Here is a 16605-nt window from a genome sequence, read left to right on the forward strand (position 1 = left end):
CCCAGGCCTCAACTCCAAGGGCACGGGCAGCACAAACTTGCTTTAGTTGGCAGTATTTAGGCTGCAGCTTGTTGTTAAATCAACAAGGAAAAATCAAATAAGGTATTTAAATCTTTTTTTTTTTTTTTGCATTTTATAGGTTTTACCTTCTGATTTGTGGCTAATCACTAAAACGTGTCAATATGCAATTCAAAATTTAGCCTCTGTACTAATTTTGGTAAAACTTCCTTTTAGCCAAGAGCATAGGTTACATCCATATGCATTTAACCAACCTGATCAACTTGATCAGCATTTTTATTTTTTAATTTAGAAAATAAAGGTGGACATTTTGTATTTCATAATTTGCAAGAAGTTATTAAATGATTTGGATAAAGCTATAGAGGGATGAGAACTGAAACCTAACTGAAATGTTTTAGTGAAATGCAATCTTCAGTGTACTGGGTTCATACAGAAGAAAAGCCAGCTAACCAAAGCTTGTTGTATCTTTGAAGCTAATGCGTTAAACACTGGAAACACCTACCTGTACCTAGTAAAATAAGCTGATTATTTCTTCCTTCTTTTTCCTCCAAAACTTTAGAGGTAGCAAAATCTTTTTTTTTTTTTTTTTTTTAACATTCTCAGTGATATAAAAAACAACTCTCCTGCTTTTAAACACCTGCTCCATTTCCTTTCCCCCTGTACATGCAGTGGATGACCCTGACTGTTGGTGCTTCCATGGCACTTGCACAGGCTGCAGGTACATCACCAGCACCTTCTGCCTTCGCACTCCTGTAGCAGGTATATCATTTTAATATGCTTATTTCGTGGTATAATAGACCAGAGCATTAAAGGTTTAACTTTTCAAATTTAAACTAAGAGGTTTCACTTGTTTATTAAAAAAAAAAAAAAATACTTTTTTGATGTAGGCTAAAGAAGGACGGGACTTAGAAGACTCAAAAAACAAGCTTTCACCTGACTTATCCTGAGTGCGTCTGTGCGTTGGTGCTGAAATAGAATGACTTCCTAAAAAGAAAACCAAAACCAAACACAAGTTGAGAACCACAGAGACAATAATCACCCCCCAAACCCCATTCCCTGTGGGTTCACCACCTCTTAGCCACAAGCACCCATTGGCCAAAGCCGGTTCCTTCTGCTCCCAGCACCGAAGAGCCAGTGGGGGACTGCAGGGAGCAGCGTCCAAGCTTTCCTCCTGCCTCGGGCACCTCAGGGGGCTCCACTTAAGCCATGCCCGCAGCCTTCGTCCCCAGCACCAGAGGAGGAGGAGGCTGTGAGGAGCTCGGCATGGCTTGTCCATCCCACTCAAGTCTTTGTGGCCGTCAGAAGACATTAACACCCACACAAACTGGTAAGAAAGCCATGAATTAAAAAGAGGGGATGGTCGGGACTGGCTTACGAGCATTGATCCAGCAGGGATTTTGGCTATGGGGAGCCAGTCCCTACCAGCACCCCATTGCATAGGGCCTCCTGGAGTGGGGGCTTGCGGCAAGGACACCAGCACCGGGGCTCTGTAGGGTAACGCCAAGATAAATGCATTTAGGAAATGCCCCGCCGAGTGCTCACCACTTCCTAGCAAGCCGAGGTGCAAACAACCATGCTTCCAGCCACCAAATCCAGGAGGAAACTTCTGTCACCGTGTCTTTTTTACCAGAAAGGGTACTTGAGTTAGGCTCGATTCACAAACTCAAAAATCCTTAGAAAATAGGTAGGCTTGATCCCAGGCGCTCATAATAAACGGTGTCTGCTTCCAGCAGCCAAAAAGAATAAAAAAAAAGAAAAAAAAAACCCTCTCAGTAGGAACCGGCTTTAGCAATTTAAATGTTTTATAAGTTTTTTTTTGTAATTGCAGAAACTTTTCCTAATCTGACATTCGTTAAAACCCCTTATTAGAAATTATGCAGCCGCGGTAGCTGTGGCAAAAAAAAAAAAAATTAAAAAAAAAAAAAAGAAAAAAAAAAAAGAAAAAACTGGAGCTGGCTTCACAATTACCAAGTCAGCCCATGCAGCCCTCTGCTATTGTGCGGGGTGGCATAAACCCCCCGGCGGGCTATCAGCTCCCTGGCAGGCAGGGGGCTGCGCTATTCAAAGCGCGAGATACAAGCTGCGGGGCACAAACCTGGCAGCTCCCATCTGACCCCGCAATCCCCGGCTGGTGACAGCTCCAAGCTCCATGGCAAATTAGGCCTTCTCACATTACAATTGCAGGAGACAGATTCCATTAGCGGTATCTGAAATTGAGTGGAGAGCTGCTCTGTTATCAGACTTGACTCATAAGCGCCGCTATTAATCAGAGCTATGATAGCATTTATATATTTCAAGCTATCTGCTGCCGCTGTGATATTCTGCTACAAAGGGTTGATGGGACTTAGGGAAGTGAACAATAGAGCTTTCTGGGAAAAGCAGAGTAAATCAAGAAAGTCTGTGACTTCCGCACATTCTGAAGGGATTGCGGTTTACATAAATTTTCTCCCAATTGGAGATTGAGCTCTTCCTCATCTTACACATGGGATTTAGTTGTCACTCAATGGTAACAGCTGTGAAAAGGTGAAGCGGCCCACCGCTCGGAATATTGCCTCCGCTTTTAAAGCAATTAACCCATGAACAGGAGGATACCTGGTGATATCAAAGGGATTAAGCCAGGCAGTGCATTATTAACATTTCCTTGAACTAATTCTAACTCTGACTAGCTGTCAGAAAAGACTCTTCAGTCTTTAAAAAAAAAAAAAAAAGAGTTTTTGCCCTGCTTTTTTTCCCTCCTCTTCAAAACGAAGCGGTTATTTCAGCCTAATGTGCGTACTTCAGAGCAAAATGCAAATGAACACATTTGCTAATGTCTTCAAACAGGCTGAACTCAATGCCGTTTTATTAGGGCTACGAGAGGAGAAAAAAAATATGATCAATTAGCAAGGGGTCACGGTAGATATTCGTCCAAAAGCAAATTAATGCTGCAGTACCTTCCATTCTTCTCTCCCTCCTAAAACTTAGTAACTACTTGTTACGTGGGCAGAGCTCCTTTTGAAACTGCGTTTTGCTACAGTGGCAATAGTCTAAAATAATCTGGAATCGGGAAAACCCAAATACACCCCATAAGAAGATTCCTCACTCCCCAAAGCCCTGTTCCCATTTCCCCATGCTTTGCCGACGGTCAAGGTGGCAGCGCTGGCACGGAGCGCCCTCGAGGTTTTCCCCCCTCTCTCGGTGCCTGCAGCCCTCCTCCGTAATCCCCTTCCCGCGGCGTTTCGAGCTGCCCGGGTCCCCGCAAAGGATGCTCTGGGGTCGTTCTGCCCGAGGAACGGCACCGACACCACTGCGATCCCCCAAAGCCTGCCCTGAGAGCGAGTCGAGCTGCCGGTGACAACCCGTGCAGCACCCCGGCACATCCCAAGGATGCAGAGGAGTTCCCCACGTGCAGCAGGCAACTTTTTCCAGCGCCGGTTTTAGGGGAGCAAAACGCTGGCTGCGGGGTGGATGGCGACTACTACACGGGGTTTTTCCTCCGTTCAGCCATGAGCTCCCTCTGGGAAGAGCCGTGTCCTCCTAAACACCCGGTCCTTCCCGAGGGAGCTCCAGGACAGGCAATGCCAGAGCAAGGAGGCTCAGGACGGAGAGGTGCCGCGTCCAAAACACCGCCGTCATTCCACCAAACACATCCCCACCGCTCCTGTGTGTAAGGGGGGGGAGAAGAGCAGGCTATGGCTCATACACAGCCCCACCTTGTTGCTTACGGACTGGTTTGGGGGGCAGGGAAGGTGTTAGGTATGTTATATTTTGTATACGTATCAATAAAGGTCACAAATTTAACACAATAAAGGTCCCAGATTTAACACGATACCCAGCACAGCAAGAGAAGAGAAGCGAGGTGCTCCGTTCAATGCAACATTTTTCTCCTTTTCACATGCCCACATGCAACTCAGAATAAAACTGGAAAAAATTACAAGTCCTTTGGAAATGCCACCTTCTACTCTACTACTGCACCTGCAATAATCTAGCTTTGTATGGTTCCGTACAGCGAAACAGCCAAGCTATGGAAGGTAGAAAAACTGCACGTAAAGCAGGGAAAAGCAAACTATTTCTCCTCGCGACAGAGAATGCAAAGAACGCATCATCTGTGCAGAAAATTACACTTTGGCAATCATATTATAAGAACATAATTGGTTTACTTTGTAAACTTGCTATGCTTTGCCTCCCACAGTAAAACAAATAAATATTTGTTTAAGGAAACAATCATAGAGTCGCACTCGCTGCGTCCTACAAACATAATGCAGCTCGCCCGTCTTTCAAAGCGGAGACGAATTATTTGCATCAGTTACAAGCAGTCTGAGCAAACTCTTTGTAAATGCCATTTTACGATAATTACAAGCGATTTCTTAAGACTGCGCGGAGGGGAAAACCATATTTGATAACTAATTCAAAGGAGCAACGCACTCGTTCGGGGATAGTCTGGATTACTGACAAAAGGGGCTTTTTTTTTTTTTTTTTTTTTTTTTTTTTTTTTTTGCCTCAGCGTGGTCCAACGCAACTTTGCTTTGAGAAGCACGAGCCGCGCTTCAAAACAAACGAAGCAGGAGCCGGGGCTGCTTCCTATCGACCCCGCGGAGCATCCCACCACCGAGTACCTGGGCAAGGAGAAAGCTGGTTACGGGATAAACGCGCCGAGCGCCATTCGGTCCTAATCCCGCACGCGCAGCCTTGCCCTAAATAACGCCCGATTGCAATAACTAATCGGGAAAATAAACTGTCCTGACCCGCCTGCGACCGGAGTCGGGAAATGGCACTTAAACAAACGCCGGGCAAAAAGAAAAAAAAAAAACGGGCTAAAAGGAAGAGATTTACTGTACGCAGAGGCTGGGAAACGCGGAGAAATCCCCCTCCCCGCCCCGCCGCGCTGGTAAACAGCAACCGTGCCCGGCTGGTGGGTTTGCAGGCAGAAAAGAAAGGTTTTAGAGGTTAAGTTCAGGTCAGACGACAAATGAAATTGTAACAGCCCAAGTGACATTGTATAATGTCTTCTTCCACTCAATCAATAGGGCACTGTGAGCCCCATTACCATAGAGATGGCTTCCTCCCTTCTGAAGGGTGTCTATTGTTTGACGAGAGAGATTTGCCACTTGAACCGTGTTGCTCCCAAAGGACGTGTACTTCATCAATTATTTGTGCTCCTAACATCTACATATTTTCATATTAACGTCCCCAGCGCTCGCGCGGCAGAAGGAGCGGCCGCTCGTTTTTTTTTTCCTCTGCTACTGAAGGGCTTTCAGGGGTCACCCCGGCAGCTAAATTTTAATTAAAACACCCAAACGCGGCAGGATTTGATAGCCTGGTTTAGAGCCTTTGTGGGTTCGTGCAATCCTGGTTAAAAACAAAACACGCTGCCTTCAGATATTTAAGGCTTCCAAGCAGGCAGTGCCAGCAAACAGCTTTCAGAAAGATTTTTTTTTTTAAGTGGCAAGAGAGAAGAAACTTTTTTTGCCAAATGAATGTCTTAAATGAATCAATTTTAAGGTGCTTAACAGGAGAACCGTAACGTTGTAATTTGTGGATAAAAGTGACCCGCAACACCTTACAATTTATTTCAAAAATCAATCGGTGCAAGGCTGAATAATTGATTGTCAGTCTCTGACTTACACCTATAAATAATTTTCTGCAAGTCCTAACAGCTTCTATCATCTCCCAGTCCCAGGACTGATGGTCTTCCACGCAAGTTTTATATTTGGCAGAAGGAACATCTTCCAAATCCAATTAAAAAACAACAATAATAATACTTAAAACCTCTAGAAGCGTAAAGAAAACTCTCAAACTTGGCTTGCCGTTCCCCCACTGCGTTCCCATTTCTCTAATGCAAGGATCGCATCCTTGGCTAGCACAAAAGGGGCACGTAAGGAACTGTCGTGTGCGACTTGAAACTAAAAAGCAGAGCACAGTGACCGTAATAATGGGAACAACTTTAACTGAATATAAAAAAATCAGAACCCAGTAATTCAAAAAATTTAGCAGCTCTGTGCAGGAGTTTGGAATATAACCCGAGTGGACTGTGCTCGGCACCACACACGGCAGGGCACCACGACGCCCAGCTCGCCAAATACGCTGTGCAATACAGGGTGTTAAATTAAAAGACACTGCTTTAATTACATGTACGCCCCAACAGTGAAATCGCTCCCTTCCAAGGCAGCAGTCCACGAGACCTGCTGCTGCGTGCGCAACGGGACCCAACCAGCAACTCCTTTTTAGCCGGGGAAGATGCACCCGGACAGACCCCGCAGAGGGTTCCTGCTCCCACCCGACTTTAAGGGGGCTCGAGGCCCTCGGGGTGCACAGGATCTGACCCCCCATGAGTCCTGATTTTATTTCTAGCTGCACCCACCGCCTGGACAGGCTTCCCCGAGGGGTGACGGGGCTCTGCTGGCTGGGAGGGAAGAGAAGGGCTTTTCCCCAAGCCAGCAGAGCACCCCACTTTGTCCTTGAGGACAGCATCCCCAGCCCCCTGACACAATTTCGGATTTCACTAACAGCCTGGAAAGGCGCCCTATATCCCCCCCCCCGCCCCCCGTCGGAGAACGTTAGAAATTGTGCGGGTTGCAATAATCCTCTCCGATCTGGGTCAGGAGGAGGTTACGAGCGGCGAGGACTCGAGCATCAAAGCAGCCCCCCGGGGGTCACCGAACCCCGGCCGGGACCACGCGCGCCTCCCAGGGGCAGGGGTGCGGAGGCGGCCGGGTACCGGGTGCCGCGGGTAGGGTCCTGCCTCCGCCGGGAGCTGCAATTAACTGGAGTTCCCGGTTTAGCCGTAGGTGAAGCTCATCTTGTTAATTCAAACGGACCATCTGCATCTTCGGAGAACGACAAACTTCGTTAGTTCTGCTTAGTTAGCCCGACGGCCGCCGCGCGATAATGAGCCCGAACAACCTGTCACGTCTTTGTAAGGGGAAGGGCGCGCTTTTTATTATCACTATTACTATTAAAAAACAAAAAAAAAAAAAAAAGAGGAAGCTTTTGTGACGGAAAGAAGGTCAAAGCCAGATTAAACCGCTGCGGAGGAAGCGGCTCCGGTGGGGGCAGCACCCGGACGGAGGGGACCACCCGGGGGGCACCCTGGGACCGTACCTGAGCGCCGTGTAAAAGAGCAGGGAGGCGGCCGCCGCTCCCAGCACGCCGCCGAGGAGGTTGACGCGGGATGCAGGGGTCCCACCGGGCAGCAGCCCCAGGGCCAGCCGGGCCAGCAGCGTGAACAGGGGGTAGCCGGGCGGGTGGGCGACCTGCGGGCACAGAGGGACACGGGGCTGAGCGCGGCACGGCGCGGGGACGGCGGCATCCCGGCACCGGCCGCCCCCGAGCTTGACCGACCCACCACCGGTAGCGGGACTCTGGGGGAGGCAGCTTTTTCCCCCCAGATGAAGGGTTTCGTGCCAATTTTCACCCCGCAAATATTTCCCCCGCTGGATCGGGCGGCGGGCGTCCCACCCCCGCGACAACGAGCGGCCGAGCGAAAAGAGGTGACACGTCGCGTTATCGCGCCTCAAGCCGCTCGTTGTTTGGGTTCACAGTATATTAGGGTCACTCAAAAAGGCTGTTTGGGAAAAAAAAAAAAAGAAAAAAAGAAGAAAAAGCAGATTCGGAACTATTTTATTGGTTAGCAAGTTGAAAGACCACACTGCTATCGGATTACCACCACGCTGACAGTCCTAAGGTCTTGCCTAAAGGGATCATGCACCATAATAAAGTTTATTAAATAATAAAACTTATTAAAATTGTTAACCCGATTTATTTTATTCTCCCCAGCTTATACAAAATTTGGGTTGATAATAAGCCAGCTACTGTATATACAGTAAAGCCTTTGCTTTATAATTTAGTTTAATTGGATTTAAAACTTGAAGTAAATTGTCGCGTGCTGTACTTATAAGTTAGTAAAAACTGTGGTTTGAAAATAAATTAATCTACTTTACTCCATGCTTAATTAAACTTCCTTAATTCCTAAAACTGTTAATGAGAGCATTGATTAAACAATAAAACTAATACTTACTCCAAGCTCATATGCGGCTGTGATCAGCTCCCCTGTGAAAAAATAATGTAAAACCAATAATTACTATTAGGAAATGACACTCCTCCAAAGTTTTCAAAATCCAAACGCTTGCATTGGGGTTTTGCATTAATTTGACTGGATAAAACTGTAAATCTGTAGAGATTTAACAGCATGAAATTTTCTAAGAATATTTTCTCCCTCTGATGTCACTGCACAAAATATCTTTTGTGTGTTTTCGCGAGACTTTTACCAACAGATAAGCGAAAGCACAGGTAGGTCTGGCTCAAGAACGGCCCGAGATCCTCAAATCGCAGACATCTGGATGTGCGTGTGAGGTTTTAGTTTAAAACCAATTGATTCAACAACTCCAGCGCTGCAGTTTGCAGCGTTTATACGGCACTGTCCCTTAACAACAGGCTCGTTTCTCGTTAAAATAAAAAAATAAATGCAGCTTTGTGTTTTCAAAAGGGGCAAAACTGAGCACTGTGCCTGCAAACGTGTACGTGGGGACGCTGCTGTTCCTCGGCGCTCCGGCAATCCCTGCAGCAGCCGCTCTGCCAGCAGCTCTGTACCTGTCAGGGTCCCCGCGCTCGGCTGCTGCCCCCGTCGCACAAAACCGCTCCGATTTTGCATTTCATTTGTGTCTGACACCGGGATGAGTACAACCGCCACGAAGCGATCCGTGTCAGCACAGCAGCTGGTAACGCCTGGCGTTTGCAGGGCGCTCCACGCTGAAGCATTTTGCAGCGGTGCCGCGTTAAATATATTCAACGCCTGCAAACGCGTTCGAGGACGGGCACAACAAAAGGGGCAGCAAAATTAAAAATTACGGCTGGTGCACAACAGAAATGGCAGGAGGAAAGGTCCCCCCCCTCCACCTGCCGCCCCCCCTTGAATTGCACCATCCATTCCTGCTGCCGCAGAGCCTCGTCTGGCTGCTCCTGTTAATCCCACAAGTGCCCAGGCGCTCGGGGCAGCTCCGTCCCATCACGGGACGGTAGAGCTGCAAAAAGAAGGGCGTTGGCGGTTTCGATGCTAAACGAACAGCATTTTGGTTTCTGCACGCTACTGCTTCTCTACCACCCAGCCTAAAGGATGGGGATTGTGCAAACGGCACCGTTAACTTTCAGTTGACTGACAAAAAATGATGAGGTTTGAAAGGAAGACACCAGCCAAGCCCCAACTGCTGCTCCTGACTGCCATAAAATCGTGGCTGTCATCCCAAATGTGCAAGGAGCCCCGGGGCTTCCTGCTTGAACACCTCTCCAGGGTGGATTTTACCCCGCTTGCAAACACCGGCTACTTTTATAGCTCCTCTATTTGAGGGAAAAGTTTCAACCCATTGCAAGAGGCCCCCAAAAAGCGGATGCAATGGGAAAGCCACCCCGAGCTCAGCTGGCTCCGACGTGGCTTGTGGTGGCGGACCCCAGCGGGAGACATTTGGAGGCACCATCCCCGCGAGCAGCTCCAGAACACGCCCTGCGCCATCCCTCTTTTCAATGCATCCTAATTTTTTCCTACCGAAACCCCTCGGGTGCGCAGCAGGAAGGTGCAGCCACCTGCCAGGCATCAGGCGTGGAGGAGCCGCCAGGGGCCGAGCATCTCCCGGCCCTGCCCGCACCGAAAGGCTGGGTGCTAAGGAAGAAAACCCAAAATTCGGCTTCCCAGCAGCCGGCACGTGCTGACGTTTCTGACCGTCCACCTCGAGCCCCCAGTGCAGGCGTTCTGCAAACAGGCCCCAAACCGCCCGAAAATTGATTTATCCCCAGCGAGGTTGGGAGCTGATGTCTGAAACACCAGAGGCTTTTATTTTTTTCCCCCCTTTTTTTTGAACTTGAGTTTATTTGATCCCTTTTTAAGCTGTTTTAACGTCTGTGGATGTTCCCAAACGAGCTCTAAAACTCATTGTCTTGTTTCTTTACTGCAGCGCTAAGCAACACGAGGAAGCTGCCAATGGAAATACCTATTGCCTTTCACATTTTAGGATTACCGCGAGCTTCGGGAACAATTAAAAATATACGGATAGCTTAAAAAAATAAATAAATAACGGGCTCCCTGCCTGAAAGCAGATACAGCAAATCCTTAAGCACCTCTTTACTCGCACGAGTAGCTTCGGTGATTTCGGTGGCACCAGCGTGAGAGCCGTGCCCACGGGCAGAGCTCCTCCAGGGCTGGGTCCCCCCCGTGTTGCATGGGGGCTCCTCAGACCATGAGAAACGAGGGGAATAACCCCAAAAGCCATATTGCAAGGCGGCAGCACGGCCGCTGGCTGGGAAAAGCCCACGAGGACAGCTGGGATGAGCCCATCTCTGTTCAGCTTCAGCAGACGGATGAAATTCAGGCAGCAGGCTTGGAAAAAAGTGCAAAAAAATAGGGACCAGGACAGCCTGCGCCCCGCTCCGTTCCATTTGAGGTGTTTTTTGGCATCCCGGAGGCAAAACCCGAGCTCGAGCACAATCCAAACCCGGGTTCCTGGCTCAGCACAGAGCCGACAGCTCCGGGCAGAGGCACCACGCGCTTTAACGGGACCGTGCTACCCGTCGGGGAGCACTTCGACAGACAAAAGGGCAGGAACTGTGAAGATATTGACCGTCACGTATTAACTGGTGGGACCAGAGGGAGCAAAGACAGCCCTTAAAAAAAAAACATTTAGGGCCTGCCTATTTATTTATAAGGGGTTTTATGCACAGCTTGGATCCGAAATGAGACACGGACAGAGCTGGGACGGGGTTTAAGAGACCCGGGATGGGGTTTAAGGGACCTGGGACGGGGTTTAGCAGACCCAGGCTGGGGTTTAACAGACCCATTCAACTCCTTATGGTATGGAAGAGGGAAAGTAGGTCTGGGTACCCGCCCCATGAGAAAAAAATACATCAAATCATCAGCTAAAACATCCAAAGCACAGCCCCAAGCATGCTACAGCAGCACGGATTTTTTTTTTTTATACAAGACTAAGGCAGCGAAACTGCAGAAGGACCAAGCTCAGGAGTTTTCTCTTTGGGAAACCCCAAGGGGGTGAGGGACCCCACAGCGGGACACGATGCACTGACCCCAAGGGGTAAGCCCCCCCCCCCCCCCCCCCCCGGTGTGGCTGCGGTGCCCCAACCCCTGCGGGTGGGCACTTCTGGGCTGGGTGACTACGAAGTGCCAATGCCTATGGGGTGAGCAGCCCTATGGGGTGAGCAGCCCTATGGGGTGAGCAGCCCTATGGGGTGAGCAGCCCCATGGGGTGAGCAGCCCCATGGGGTGAGCAGCCCCATGGGGTGAGCAGCAGTGCATGAGACCCTATTAGGGCAAGCACCCCTACGGGATGACAGCAACGCACCAGGCCCTATAATGAGATGAGCATCCCTATGGGGTGACAGCAATGCACCAAAGCCATATGGTGAGCACCCCTATGGGATGGCAGCAGTGCACTAGCCCTTATACGATGAGCACCAGACCCTACAACAGGGTGACCACCCCTATGGGGTGAAAGCAAGGCACCAGACCCTGTCTGATGAGCACCCCTATAGGGTGACAGCAACGCACCAGGCCCTATAACAGGTCGAGCATTCCTATGGGTTGACAGCAATGCACCATACCCTGTAACAGGGTGGCGTTCCTACGGGATGACAGCAACGCAGCAGACCCTATATGATGAGCACCCCTATGGAGTGACAGCAATGAACCAGACCCTATAGGGCAACCACCCTTATGGGGTGACAGCAATGCAGCAGACCCTATAGGACGAGCACCCCTATGGAATGACAGCAAAGCACCAGACCCTATAATAGGGTGAGCACCCCTTTGGGATGACAGCAATGCGCCAGACCCTAAAATGGGGCTAGCATCCCTACGGGATGACAGCAAGGCACCAGACCCTACAGGGTGACCACCCTTATGGGGTGACAGCAACGCACCAGCCCCTACATGACGAGCACCCCTATGGGGTGACAGCAATGCCCTCCCTCCCCTCACGCTGACCGACCCCAAACCCCCAGGCCCGCCTCCCCGCGGGGCCGCCCCGGCCCCAAAACGACCCCCAAACACCCCCCGGGCGGGCAGGCGGCGCTGGGTACGTTACCCGCGTCCCCGCCGGGCAGCCCTGCCGGCAGCGTGGCCCCGTACACGGCCGCCACGGCAGCGCCCAGCGCCCCGGCAGCGGCGGCGGCGGCCCCGGCCCCACACCCGGCCCCGGCCCCGGCCCCGCCGCCCGCGCCCATGCGGCGCCCCCGCTCCCGCCGCTTCCGGCTTCGGCCGCGCCGGGCGGGCCGCACCACTCCGCACCCCCCGTGGAGGGGGGGATGTGTCGACCCTCCGCCTTCTCCTTCCCGCTCCCCCCGCCCGCCCCCCCCAAAAGATATCGTTAACGGAGAGTCGGTGGGAAATAAGCGGCGGTTGGAGTCTCGGTGGCCTCCTGCAGGCTTTGCTCTGTCACTCTTTACCACCCCCCCCCCCCCCGAGGAGACTTGGTACGGCCGGGAAGGCGGTGAGCGTCGTGCGGCAGGGCGCGACCACCGCGCGGCTTGGGGGGGGGAGAGGAGGGGAGCGGGGCGAAACCACCGCGGAGCGGCGCGGGGTGGGGGAGCACCTGTGGGCGGGAAGGGCGGGGCCGCCTCAAGCCCCGCGCGCCCTCGGGCCGCCCCGCGCCGCCATCACCTCAGGCGGTGGCAGCCGGCAGCCCTGTGCTCGGGCTTGTTCTGAGGCGGAGCCATCGCTGTCCTGCCCCAACAGCAGCCCCAGCCACCAAATTTTAAATATTAATTCCTCACATACAGCCCAGTGAGGGCTTCCTCTTCCAACTGATGTAAATCCAGAGCGAAGCCAGCTGGTCTCTGTGAAAAGTGTCACATGCAAAGCCCTACATCTTCTCACCACATGTAGTTCCCAAAGCATCCTTCCACGTGTAATGCTCTAAGTACAGATGTGTATTGTATAAATAATAAAGCTTTACGCCCCGGGTGGGGTTATGCGAGGTGCTGGTGACAGAAAGGATTGAAGGTGACTGTAGAATGCTAAAAAGACCGAATTAAAACTACTCTCGCAGTGTGGGAGTAGTTAAAGAAGGTAAATAGCTTCCTGAGACCTATCGATAGAAGGCTAAAACACATCCATAGGAATCATTATGGGATTGTACAAAAGAGCAGCGAGGCCATACCTGGAGAATTGAGACAGATTAAAGAGAGGCTTTTGAATACAAATGAAAAAGGTATAGAAGAGGGTAACGAGGATAATAAACAGCCTTATGGATTAGATCTAAGTGGAGATGTTAGAAAATGAGGTTTGCATTTACTGAAAAAAGAGCAGGATTAAGGGTCGACACGACTGAAAAACAGCACATCAGATTTTGAGGAATGGAAAAGCTGGTGCTGGAGGGCCCTTTTGAAACGTAACCAGCACACACACACACACACAAAATAAAGGCATGAACTGAAACCAAGAAAGGTATTAGGGGAATTTAGAGAAGGCCTTCTCACACCCTGTAGCTGGCGCGTACAGAGACGGCAAAAGAAACCGCGGCGTGACCCGCTCCGAAGTTAATGGGGCTGCCTGGAGGAGCTGGTGGTTCGGGGCATTCAGGGTACAAGCGGCGGCTGAGCGAGGCTGGGCCGCATGGCTGCCTTCCACCCGGAGGGAAACTGCTCGGCGCTGCGGTGACCGAGAGAGCTTCAATGTACTCAACTCGTTGGCAGGTTCCTCGTGTTGTTGGCTGAGGTTCATCGGGGAGAAGAAAAAGATACGTTGCGATCCTCAGCCAGCCATTGTCACTATGGTAATGAGAGGGGTCATTGTTCCCGCACCCGTTGGGGCTGCTAAAATGTAATTTTAGCAGCAAAGTGCACAGTCTGTTTGTGAAAGCAGGCTGGTGGCGAGGCTCTTTATCCAAAGCGCGGCTTTTTTCTTTGCGGCATTTTTCATTCTTTGTATTTGACTTGGAAAAGGCATCCAAAGACAATGTTAGCCGTGCCTGATTACAATTATATTGGGGGGGGAGGTAGCAATTTAAACGTGAATATTGAAACGTGGAACAATGTCTGGTAATAATATGGTGAGGACAAACTATTCTTTAATTGTCCTACAAGTTGTTTTATATCTTTGTCGTGCAGAAACTGGAACTTTTAGGGTGCCAGTGACAAAGTACTTTGCTCTAATATGGTAGGGCAGGCTCACAACAGCCTTTATCTTATTGAATAACTACCACCATTTCAAAGGGCAGGATTACAGACACACTTCATGTTGGCACAAACACTTTAAAGAGTGCATTTACATTTTTCTTCTGTAAGCAGAAATCTATCAGTTCATGAGATTTGACTTCTTCTTCTCCAGGAGTAACCCAGAGGGCTGACCAAGGCAAGAAGGACATGCAAACCTTCTTTTTTTTTCCTGTTTTTCTTAGGGGTAGTGTGAGCCAGGCAGGTATTTTAAATTGTTTTCATTCATGCTCTAAAAGTTGAGAGTTGCCCAAATCCACCCCACCACAGAGCAATGGATAACAAATCTCTGGGCTTTCTCAAAGCAGTGAGGATGGGCTCAACAGCATTAATAATAATAATAAAAATAAAAATAAATAGAAAAGAAAAAAGTATTCCTGAGGGGAAAAGCACTAGGGAAAGTGAAAAGCTTTTGAATTTTTGAAAGCTTTTTGATTTATTGGAAAATAAATAAATAAATAAACCAACCATCACCTGGAACTTGTAGCACGAGAGCATACTCTAGTGGTAAGTAAGCAAAGGAAGTGCTGGTGGTTTGCGCAGTCTGAGAGCTGGGTGTAGATCGTGAGACGCCTGCTGCCTTTCAGGGGGAGGCTTAGTCTCTCCTATCTCCTCCTGGTTTGTGCTCCGCTCAGCCTGACAGGAAATACCCAAGGCAGGCAGCGAAAATAAACAAGAACTTCTAAAGTAATTTAAAAACAGAGCTGGAGAACATATCTCCAAAAATGGCTGTGTACTTAGAGAGTTGTCTTTGTATTGGGCTCTGTTGCAGATTTACCCCTGAGAGACGCAGTTTAGAGGAAGCAGGAGATAGGAAAAGGGAGAATAATACTTAAAGCAAATTCTCTTCACCCATGGCAGTGTCATTACAAACTTGAATGAGCACAGTTATTGCAAATAAATAAAAACAATAGACCAGAACCAGTTTTACATAAGAAAATACTGAAATACTGTTCAATTAGTCCTAAGCTTTAGTTAAACCTTTTCTTTTGCCCATCAGGTGATAAGGTTAATACAGAAAGCACTCAACTGCTGTACTTGTGTAACAACAGTCAGCATCCATTTAATGAACTTGCGTGTATACACATTTAGCAAAGCCTCAATATTGTCAGAGCTGGACTGGCACAGAATTTTAATGGCAAAGTAGCCAGCCCTTGTCTTAATTGTAAACAGTGTCCTTATGGAAGAAAAGCTTGTCCTCGTGGGGAACATTAGCGATACCAATAAGCACCGCTTCTGTATTTAAACAAGAAGTTTGGCAGTATTTCCACTGCCGATATACGCCTGCCTGCAAAGCACAAAGGGGGAGATTATGATACTTTTATTTGTTCTTAAGTGGCTCGAATAAGCTGCGTTTTATGACTTCTTGCTTTGAGGGGGAATGGGAAGACCAGGCTTGTGCCCGCACTTAACACAGCAGGGCTGAGATAGCTGGACATGGTGCAGAGGGCTTCCCGGCGGGACAGGCAGCATGCATGTTCCAGCAAGGATCCCCTGAGCCCCATCGCGGTGCGGTCACCGTGCCTGTCCCACAAAGTGCACGCATTTGGAGTTACTGAGGGGAGCAGCTGCATCTCATCCGGTGGTGGGTTTGGCCCAGGGTTGACCATGAAGACCAAGAGCTACCAAGGAGAAGCTGGGACATCTGCGGTCACCCAAGCACTCGGGGACCTGTGCAATACAGCACACAGGTGGCTCGTTGTAGTCACCCTGGTGGCACTCTCCAGCGCCTTTTGAATCTTTTGAATCCATGCCCAATTTAGATTAAAGAAAAAAAAAAAGGTAAAGGTCTCCCAGATGTTATTACATTATTATATTCACGGCCATTTCGTGCAAAGCAGCTGGGTGGAGATGAGACGCCCAAATCGGAGTCTGCAGCGGGAGGAAGGAGGAACGCAGCTGAAATGTGGTCTGCTCAGCAGTGGCCAGGCTATCCGCAGAGCAGGGTGGTGGCATCATGCTGTCCTCTGGCGTGGGGATGGGACCTCGGGGACTGAGGTTGGAGGCTGGGGGAGCCTGGGAGCTCAGATCCAAGGGAAAACAGACTTCATTGGCTCCGTCACTCGCAGGACAGCTTGCTCACTATTTCAAAAATCAGTTTCATTTTCTTCCCCAAATAATAATAAAATTTAGACTGAACCAATATCCCCATGCAGATCTTGTTTTTCATGATTTGCAACTTTATAAAACAGGCTTTCTCCTCTTGCAAAGACCTCCCATGCCTGCTTGCCGCCGTTCTTAGCGGCCTTCCAGCTGATTTTCTGACACACTGAGCAGTCTCAGATCCCATTTGTCTCGGCTGGTTTTCCCAGAACTCTGACAATCAGCTCTATGTTTTCACACCTGATTTCCTTAAACTTATTTATTTATCCCCGTGCCTTAGTGGTAGGCTCGGGT

The 16605-nt window shown here is 49.6% G+C and overlaps 1 protein-coding gene across 1 annotated transcript in view; it reads right to left on the minus strand.

Moving 5' to 3' along the window:
• TMEM260 (transmembrane protein 260) overlaps positions 1-12219 on the minus strand; it is a 30486-nt gene extending 18267 nt beyond the window's left edge. The window contains exons 1-3 of the mRNA XM_035551380.2: positions 12081-12219; positions 8015-8046; positions 7099-7250 (exon numbers count right to left, since the gene is read on the minus strand). Of these exons, the coding sequence (XP_035407273.1) occupies positions 7099-7250; positions 8015-8046; positions 12081-12219 (323 nt within the window). The remainder of the gene's footprint in view (positions 1-7098; positions 7251-8014; positions 8047-12080) is intronic.
• Between the last annotated feature and the right edge of the window lie 4386 nt (positions 12220-16605).

This window comes from Cygnus atratus, chromosome 5 (genome assembly GCF_013377495.2).
Source record: "Cygnus atratus isolate AKBS03 ecotype Queensland, Australia chromosome 5, CAtr_DNAZoo_HiC_assembly, whole genome shotgun sequence".
Taxonomy (NCBI): Eukaryota; Metazoa; Chordata; class Aves; order Anseriformes; family Anatidae; genus Cygnus; species Cygnus atratus.